This window comes from Sipha flava, unplaced genomic scaffold (genome assembly GCF_003268045.1).
Source record: "Sipha flava isolate LNK unplaced genomic scaffold, YSA_version1 49_pilon_pilon, whole genome shotgun sequence".
In the NCBI taxonomy this organism is placed as follows: Eukaryota; Metazoa; Arthropoda; class Insecta; order Hemiptera; family Aphididae; genus Sipha; species Sipha flava.
Window position 1 is genome coordinate 1,155,487 of NW_020273360.1, and position 10,153 is coordinate 1,165,639.

A 10,153-nucleotide genomic window follows, 5' to 3' on the forward strand; every position below is an offset into this window, starting at 1 on the left:
CGCTACCCCGTAATTACGTCTATGCATGTGTCTCATGGGATGCATCGGAATAACATGGTGACTAAGCTTGCTCATGTTGGTTGGACGATGGATTAAATTAAAGTGAAAATAGTTTGGTAATTTTACTCGAGCTCAGACAAAAAAAATCAGTTGTTGGCCGATACCTCGTGTCGTAAATTACAATTGTTATCGACCAAGGTGAAGCGTAGAAGTGCGGATTGGCACCATGACATTTGACGTGTTTGCCCGTGAACAGCGAAAAGGAATGAATGTCCGCAGGACGTTGAATAAGATAAACACGTGTGTCAGTCACACGGAGAATCTCTCTACGCGGGCTTTATTTTGGAAAGGAATAAAATTACTTAAATTATTATTGATTGAATACACAAGATGGCACATAATTTACTGGTGGAGGCGCGGTAGGAGCAATATCGGATTAAAAGGGATTACGTCCTCGGGGTCCACGTATGTAAAGAGTCCATAGTCTTCTCGGCTTAAAATTATATTGAGTGATAATTTGTACTTTTTGTAGTACCTACAAGCATAGCGCACGCACAGGGGAAGTCAGGGTAGGCACTTGATTACTTTGTGAACTTCATCATGATATTAAATAACTACATATGTTTAATCATTCGACACATTCTTAAACGGTAAAATGAAAGAATATTGAAAAATTTAATTTTCAAGTTAAATTAGGTTACTCCATCCAAATTAGTTGTTATTATCAAATGTTAATATGTTATGACTAGGGCTCGGATTTCAATGCCCTAAAAATATCAAAAAAATGCCCTTTCAAAAAATGCATTTATGACCTAAAAACTCTAAAAAATGCCCTAAAAATATAAAAAAATACATCATTTATTAAATAAATTAAAATTATTATTAAAAAATGAGTAAAAAAATGAAATTTTATTTTCATTACACTACAAAAAATAAAAAAATTAAAATCAAATATTGAATTAAAAATTAAATTACATATTTGAATTGCACTGTATGATTAGTAGGGCTCGGATTTCAATGCATTTGCATCTTTTTTTTGGGATGTCTTACGCGATGCTTTCCAAACTACAAATTTATTTCAGGTACTCCGTGTTCTACCCACAAACATTTTTTGGGACATTTTTTGCATTTTTTTGCATTATTAGCGGATTTTATACTTTTTAAAGCATTTTTTGACGTTTTTAATGTATTTTTTTATATTTTAGGACATTTTTTACCTATTTTTCGTATTATGACTAATTTCAGTTGATACTGAGAGATGATTTTCAGTATATAAAAACTTTTTGGCAGATAATCGTCGATCATTCAAATTCCAAAACTTAAAAAAAATACTAATCGTACAGTGCAATTCAAATATGTAATTTAATTTTTAATTCAATTTTTTATTTTAATTTTTTTTATTTTTTGTAGTGTAATGAAAATAGAATTTCATTTTTTACTCATTTTTTAATATTAATTTGAATTTATTTAATAAATTATTCATTTTTTGATATTTTTAGTGCATTTTTTAAAGTTTTTAGGTCATAAATGCATTTTTTGAAAGGGCATTTTTTCGATATTTTTAGGGCATTTAAATCCGAGCCCTAATGATTAGTATTTCTTTTAAGTTTTGGAATTTGAATGATCAATGGTTGTTTGCCAATAAGTTTTTATATACAGAAAATGACCTCTCAACTGAAATTAATTGTAATACGAGAAATAGGTCAAAATGTCTTAAAATATAAAAAAAATGCATTAAAAACGTCAAAAAATGCAAAAAAAATGCAAAAAAGTGCCAAAAAATGTTTGTGGGTAGAACACAGAGCACCTGAAACAAATTTGTAGCTTGGAAAGCATCGCGTAAGACATCCCAAAAAAAAAGATGCAAATGCATTGAAATCCGAGCCCTAGTTATGACTAACCTGTTATTTATGTTTGCGTACGATTATGCTTACAAGAATATGTTTATTTTTATATTGTTCTTGTTTTAACTAACGGGCGTTGCGGTTTGTTACCCACGTACCATGTTTGTTACCATGGACATGGTTAGGGGGACACATATGACCAGGTTTGTGTAATTTGTTTAAATTCGTTTTTTTATGTATTTTTATAATTTTAAAGAATTGTTTTTATTGGTGGGTTCCCTCAACCTTGTATTGTCCCCTGGACCCAGTGGCATACCAAAGAGTAAGATAACGGTCAATGAGCTACGGGTCCATGGCTAGAGGGCCCATCAAGGAATGTCAAGAATCCAAAAAACAGATCATATTAATTAAAAAATTTCAAAATTTCACGAGCTATAGATAAAACTAGGAAAATGAAATAAATACAAATAATGTTTAATAAAAAGTGACCCTTACTAACTGGAAATTAGCAACAGTTATACTAATTAAAAAACCTGGTAAGGACAAATCAAATCCTAATAACTATAGACCGATACAGAGTATATTTTATAATTTTCACTAGATGACATTTCAATAAAATTGTTTACCATCGTAGTTCACGGACGTGGTGTTCTGCAGAGGAACATACAGAGAAAATTAATTCCTGTTACTATTGTCGTTATGAGAATGTGTTGGTTGGTGATACGATCACCCACCACTGGGTAGCATTCAATGATCACAGGGAGACACTAGTGCCATGTATTTTATATGTTAAAATATGCTCTGGACCGATAAGTCTATTTACCTCCCTATCAACAATTTTTTGAAAAAGTTATACATATGGGACTAAAAAATGATTTGAATAGCACTGATGTTATCCCAAAATTCCAATTTGGGTTTAAATACAACCTACTCGACCATACAACAGCTTTTTTGTACAACAAAACATATCAGTACTTCCTGTGAAAAACATTACCAAACTGGTGCTATATTTATTGATGTCTCAAAAGCGTTTACAAAGTATGGCACGAAGATTTTTTATACAAATTAAAATCTTTCAATACACCGAAGTACTTATTTAATATTATTAAGTCTATTTCCACAAATATTTATATATATCTACATATTTATTATTTCATTATTATCTAATATTCCATATTTACCGTTATCTGAAATATCCAAATTTATTTATCAATCTCATTAAAATTGTCATTAATTGTCCATCTTTTATTCTTATTTTTATCCAGCTTTATACATCGTTCGACCGGTTGCCACGACTGCTCTATCCATCGCATGAGAGTACGCTGTTGTCGCCTCGCGATGGTTATAAAAGGGCAAAGTACAAGTCGAACCGATATCCTTTACTGCCTTTTCGGCGCCGTAGCAAAACCTACCCAGACAGACTCGGGTGATCCGAAAGTTTCTCTCCCGGACTCAACGTGCAGTATATATTTAATCCATGATGCAATAGTCAAAGTTATTCCGGCAGTGTATTCGATTGATATAATATATTATACATAAAGATCATTCATAATACAATAGTCGGAGTAATTCTGGAATTGTATTGTCTTATACCGCGCGTTCGAGTCACATAATTCAACAGTAATTAGTAAAATTCATTTTCTTATACCGTGTTCTTTTTTATCCGTCACTTTTTTTATATTCTGGTGTATCGCTTTCCGAGTGACTATTTAAAAACAAATAAACTTTCTTTTTTTCTTTTCCGATTATATCAACCGTATTTATTTAAAACCTTACAACAAACCAAACATCACATACTAAGTCCTTTCTAACAAATAGACAAGTTTGAGTTAAAATAAACGACAATTTTTGTGACCTCCAGTCTATCTCTGCTGGTATACCTCAAAGTTCCAAACTGGGACCTATCTTGTTCAATTAATTTATATCTAATATACCGCAGTCATTACGTACAAACATTGACCTATTCGTAGATGATACAACTATTTACAATGAATCCTGTAACGTTGAAGCGATAACAAACTATCTACAAGATCACTTAAATAGGTGTACTAGAAAAATGGCGCAAAAGCTGGAAAATACACATAAACGCTTCAAAAAGCACAGTAGTCATATTTAGCTTACGTCGCTATTCCACTCTACTACCTCTAAGATTCAATAATGATTCCATACCTTGGCAACCTTCTGTCAAGTAGCTCTGTGTCACACTAGACAAGAGGCTAACCTGGGGGCCTCACATAGCTATTAAATTACAACAAGCATATCAGCGCCTCTCAATGTTATTTTATATTTTAAACAAAAACTCAGTTATATATAAAAAAAGTTCAATATTAATTTACAATTAATTATTACACTCACTAACTACCTACACTTGCTTTATCTGGGGTAACTATTCAGCGACACACTTAAAAATATTCAAATTTTCCAAAACAAAATATTAAGGATAATAACGAATGCATCCTTAATTCATACACAAAGACCTCCGAATTACTAAAAATCAAAAAATTTAAGTAAAGACCCTTGCTACAAATTTCAATAGTTCACTCCACAAATCAACAGGCTCAATAAATTTACACAGACGTCCACCACCTCAAAGACGTCTAAAACGCGGTCGTCCGCATGATATTATTCGTTAATTACTACTAAGTAAATTATTATAATCTAATGTAATTATATTATTATATTATTATTATTGTCTACGACTAACCAACCTCACTTATTATTATCGCTTGTCTTAATATCTTACTATTGTTATTATTATTATTAATATTACTATTTATAATTATTATCGTGTTAATATAGCAAAAAATTAACGTTACTAATTATTCATAGAAGTAGATAGTCTTATAGACTAGGAATGTCTTATTATAAATGAAAATAAAAAAAAAAAAGTAAAAAGTGACCATATTCATAATTGTATATTAAATGTTTTTAATTATTTATTGTTTATTAGCAGGGGTGGATCTTTGTAATAACAAGGACCCGCTGGATTATATTGCCACGGGCAATCGAAGTTCTAATTATGCCACTGCTTGAGCCCCTGAAGGTCTTAATCCGGGTTTGGATAGGAGAGATCGCCTCCTCCTCCAAAGACCGTATCGTAGTAATCACAAATTAAGATACATAGTATTATATAATGGCATATAAATGGTATATATACTACTTTATTGCACATAATTTAAGCTCCAATAATTTTGAATAAGGTTAATCCCCCCCAAAAAAAAATAAGCACCTATTTACGTAACTGTACATATTTTTAAAAGCAAACCATTTGAAGTTTTAAACTTAAAATTTAAATCCGTTTCAACCAAATACAAAAATATACATTGCAATATATATACATATATTATACGTATGATACAATATATACCATACATACATAATATATAGGTACATAATATTATACAGCTTTATGATCAATATTGTATGCAGATAACAAACTTGTGTGCTCTACAAGTTATCCTAAAAATAATTATGGAAAAATTGTTTTTATACCATACGATTGAACTATGATTGGTTTATGCATACATTTTTTTCTATTAAAATTAGGTAATTAGTTATTACAGGGCTGAAAAATGAATAATATCGAAATAATATAGTCATAAAAAGAAAAATTTAACCTTTCGAGTCAAGTAAACGTAAAACCAACGTGAACGACCTAAATCAACAATGGTCATGGATGTACCTATGTAATGTTGTATGCAGGGGTGGATCCAGAGTCGGGGAACTGTGGGTCAAGCCATTTCAAGAGGCCATTTATTAGGGATGAAACTGAATTAGAAATGAATGCCTTGTAAAAAAAAAATAAACACAATATGCTCATAAAAGTGTATAAGTATATTTATATTACATTTTAGAATTAGTGATACGATATATCCACTTCACACACTCTACCTATATCTGAGGTATTTGTCAATGTTTCCATAACAACTAGCGTAGGCTCTATCCATTTTAACCCGCCGAATGGCATGTATTGTGACATTGCCCATCCATATAAATTATTACAATCTTGATAGACTAACCATGATTTCGGTTTCGTCTCGTCATAATCGGAAGTATTTTCATTATTAGCTTTGGCATACCTCAAACTGGCTTGTGTGAGACCACCGTGGATTGAATTTTCGAAAAATAGATGGATTTCATAATCAGAGAGCAATTCTAGTTTGACTTTGGTATATTTTAACATACAGTCAAAGCTGAAACCTGGTGCTGTGTAGTAAAAGGCTGGATCTAAATTGTTTGTAGAAATGCACATGTCTCTAAAATTTTCGAAAACGTCAGCCAACAACAGCACGTCAATTTTTAAATACAAATCATTATAATCCCCTAAAGTTTTGCATTTGAAATGTTTCCATACTGCGACTGCGTGTGTTCGTATTCCTCATCATCTATATGTTCTTCTGTTAATGTGCTATAAAAATTTTTTTTTGATGGTAAGCTTATTTGATTAAGCTTGGCCCAGTCATTTGTAAACTCGTAAGGGTATACACCTTACGAGTTACTAACGACATGTCTTCGGCAATGAAATGTTTGGCAGTCTCTCTAAATTTTTCAAGATTGGAGGTAATTAAATAATTAAATTTTCTGCAAGTTTTGATAGTTTTGAAGGCATGAAACGGCAAGAGTCTATAAACCGTATTGTGAAGTTGTTGGAAACGTGTTTGGAAAATGAAATAAACTTTTCTTCACTGTTTGGAATGACTGTGGTTTGGTTAGTATCGCATCCTAACTCTGTCACTATAAAGTGTGCATCGTAATTTGTTAAGTTGTGTAGAATACACGAGACGAAATTTGGTTTTTCCAACTTTAAATTACAGGTGTTACATAGTGTATGCCCGAATTTCCCTGATAAATGGCAGTGATTTGCCACTTTATGGTTTTTGTCGGAAAATTTATTTTTACATAAATCGCAAGTAATTTTCATTACATGTGTCTTTTGTTCTTCTTCAGTTATTATTATAGGTTTATTTGTTTTAAGCAAATCTTCAACTTTTCTCACAATCTCGGTAACTTCTTTCATGAATCTTTTGGCTACGTCTTGACGTGATTCATTACCACGGAAAATAACTGGTTTTTCTGGTATATTGAACATTTCTAGCAGATCTAAAGGAACATTTTCTGTATTTTTTACGAATAGTCCATAAAAATCCACGTCATAATGTCGCGGTAATTATGTCGCAGTAAAAAATGTCGCGGTACAAATGTCGCGAATTTCAAAATATCGCGATGTCAAAAATATGAAAAATACAATAATAAATAATATAAGTACCAACATAATATATACAAACATAACATATTGTAATAAATAAAATAATACATTTTATTTTTATATTTAATATTGAAAGTTATACGAAATTCCACGCAAGTAGTCGTTAATTGATCGATTTTCATAATCCTCATATATTAAGTTTTAAGTCTAATCGCAGAATCTTTGTATTTTTTCTTTGTTTGAGGTTTTATGCCAGCAATGTACTGTTCAACTTTTAGACGGTTTAAGCTTTTTTCTTTTTTCAATGAATCGATAAAAATCCAGATGGAAGGATGACGAAAACTTAACATTGAACTAAAACAATTATGCCAACCCTCGACTGAATTGTTAGTTCGCAGAATATCAAACTTCAATAACGAATAGCAATTCCAAACATTTATAAAAAATAAAGGTGCTCTTCTTGCTCTCCGACAGGGTCTTGTAATCTATGTGTCTTCAAAATAGTTTATTAAATCTGATAGAGTTTTTTCATTTTCTCTATAAAACTCGGAATCCAATAGAAACTCAAATTCCGAAATTACATTATTTTCGGGTATATAAGTTAAGGCTGCTAATTTTCTTAATTCAAGTGCAAAATTTGAATCGTTTGTATACCTAATTTGTAGCCCATTTGATTGTATATGCCTCCAAATGAATTGGGTGAAATGGAAAAAACACCCTTTAATGTTAATTGACGGAAATATATATTTTGAAGCATTCATGTAGCAGCTTTTTCATAATCAAACATCATCGATTTTGGATTAAGCTGTGGTTTTAATAATTTTAATGCTAAAAATATACGTTTATGTGTATCTTCTTTTTTATTAGGAAGAAATATATAAATAACTGGTATAACACTTGAATAATTTATTCCATGAATGGTACAAAGTTGGTGGAAAATACCAGGTACGCAAGAAAATGTACCATCGCATAACTAATGTTCACATTGTTCCATCAATTGTAAATTGTTGTCGGTAGTAAAAATAAAAAACTTGTCTACGTTATTTTCGTAATCAATGCTATAATATTTTAAAAAAAGCTCACCAGTTGTAGTTTTTGTGTAATTAACTGGTACTTTTAATTCGGTTACTGATTTTGGATTCGTAGAAGCTGATCTTTCCATATTTCTAATTCGTTGAATTGTTCGTTTTAATCCTGTTGTACTTGAAAATTGTCCTGCTATGTTAAAAGTGGTCTAAAACAATGAACTAAAAATAATTATTTGAATTTTATATTATGTTTATTAACTATATACCTGTAATTTAAGTGTTCCTAATACAGAGTGGGTACTAAGTTGAGTAGTTTTTGCAATATTTTTAAGCCTTGCCATTGCTTCTTTAGCTTCAACTTTTGCAATATCGGCTACATGGTTATGATCAGTTATTCTCAGTATATTTTCTCTAGATGAATGTAATCGACCATCACATATTTTGTATTATACTCTACACACTTCCAAATAATTTTGTTTTCATTTTTCCTTTCTTTTTTATATAAAAAGAATTGAACTTGAGTAATTTTCCATTTTTTTTGGTTTGTTAAATACTCGAATTCAATGGTGTATAGATTATATCTAGAGTTACTTTGACTGTAGCTGATTGCACACTAATATGTAGACTGAACTTTATTTTCGTAGAAATGATACTTTAATATAATCTAATCCTACTAACGACCGAACGAAAACCGGTAGAACTGCGAATCACATCGACGCGTGGCGACTACGGCGATATATTACTACCTGCGACATTTTTGTCTTGACGACATTGTTATCGCGACGTTTTTGTTGCTGCATTTTTACTGCAACCTAATTACTGCGAACATTTGACGCTAAATCAGTCCATAGCTCATTGATTAGTGCTTTTGAATAGCTGACGTATTCTTGCATTTGTTTTGCGTACATTTTACCAGAAGTGCTTCAGTCTGCGTAAATGACTATCGGATGCAGTTGAGTTTTACTCCACCCATCAAATTCTAGCATTGTACCGGGCTCAGGTATCTGAGGTAAAATTGGTTTGTGTACTCCGCATATCAGATTGTGTTGATCTAGTGCTGCTTGTCCATATAGTGTATTTTTAAGGGGTTGATTATCGAATGATGTGAAGCATCTCTTGCAGAAAAGAACTTTTTATTTATGAATTTTTTTTTGCTCTAACAAGGCGTGAGAAATTTGAAATGTATGTATAGTGACTTTTATCTCCATCGGTAATCAGTAAGAGATCGAAAAGATTTTTTTTTCTTCATCCACAACTTTTAATGGGTAAATAATGTGATGTTTTTTATTTTGTTTCAAACCATACACGTTTATTCAAACATTCAAGTTATTCCGCTCAAATAATTTTATATCTGCAATAGGTGTTGGAAATTTAAGACTTGAAAAATCGTAAAGATGTTCTTCATCTATAAACATGGTTTGATTACGATATTCATCGATATGTTTTGTCAGTATTGCCCATTTAAAACATTGTTGGTCTGTATTTTGTGGATTAATTACTGATTTTTTGTTTCTGATATCGTCAGGTAATTTTATATATGACTATCTACCTATAGGTGTATATTTGAATACACCTAGAAGTAGTTCATCGATACATTTGAGTGCGAAACCACTTCCATTACCAATATATTCGTCTTCTTCTTGAAGAAGTCTTGTAAAATCTTTTTCAATCACATTTTTTATATCTTTATTCGTGAAAATCTCTTTTGATATAGTTTCGAATGCTCTGTTCTCTGATGAGTTATCTACATGTGGTCTTTTGTAAGTAGCTTCCAGTTTCAGATTATATTTAATTGGATAATTAATTGATAGCGATTTAAGTAAATTTATTAATTTATCCTTTGAAGATTCTTCGAGAAATGTATGATAGTTAAAACAGTTGTCGATATTCTTTTTGTAATACCAAACTATTTTACGAGCGTGTGATGATTTGGTTTCAACAAATCCCGTTGTTTTAACTAGTTCCATACGAGCCTCTTTAGTTTTCATCGCATTAAATGAATTTTCAATATGATTTGTTCGCTTGCTGGTTGATGTAATCGATATGGATAGTTCTATAATATAACACATTTAATG

At 31.1% G+C, this 10,153-nt stretch overlaps 1 protein-coding gene and 2 pseudogenes across 1 annotated transcript; all 3 read right to left on the bottom strand.

The window, feature by feature from the left end:
* Positions 1-5,700: 5,700 nt before the first annotated feature.
* Positions 5,701-6,362, bottom strand: LOC112690299 (annotated as a pseudogene).
* Positions 6,363-6,391: 29 nt separating this feature from the next.
* LOC112690343 lies at positions 6,392-6,953 on the bottom strand. The gene has a single exon (XM_025564344.1). The coding sequence runs from the start codon at positions 6,931-6,933 to the stop codon at positions 6,409-6,411; it is 525 nt and encodes a 174-aa protein (XP_025420129.1). The 5' UTR covers positions 6,934-6,953; the 3' UTR covers positions 6,392-6,408.
* Positions 6,954-7,113: 160 nt separating this feature from the next.
* On the bottom strand, positions 7,114-8,850 carry LOC112690300 (annotated as a pseudogene).
* Positions 8,851-10,153: the final 1,303 nt, after the last annotated feature.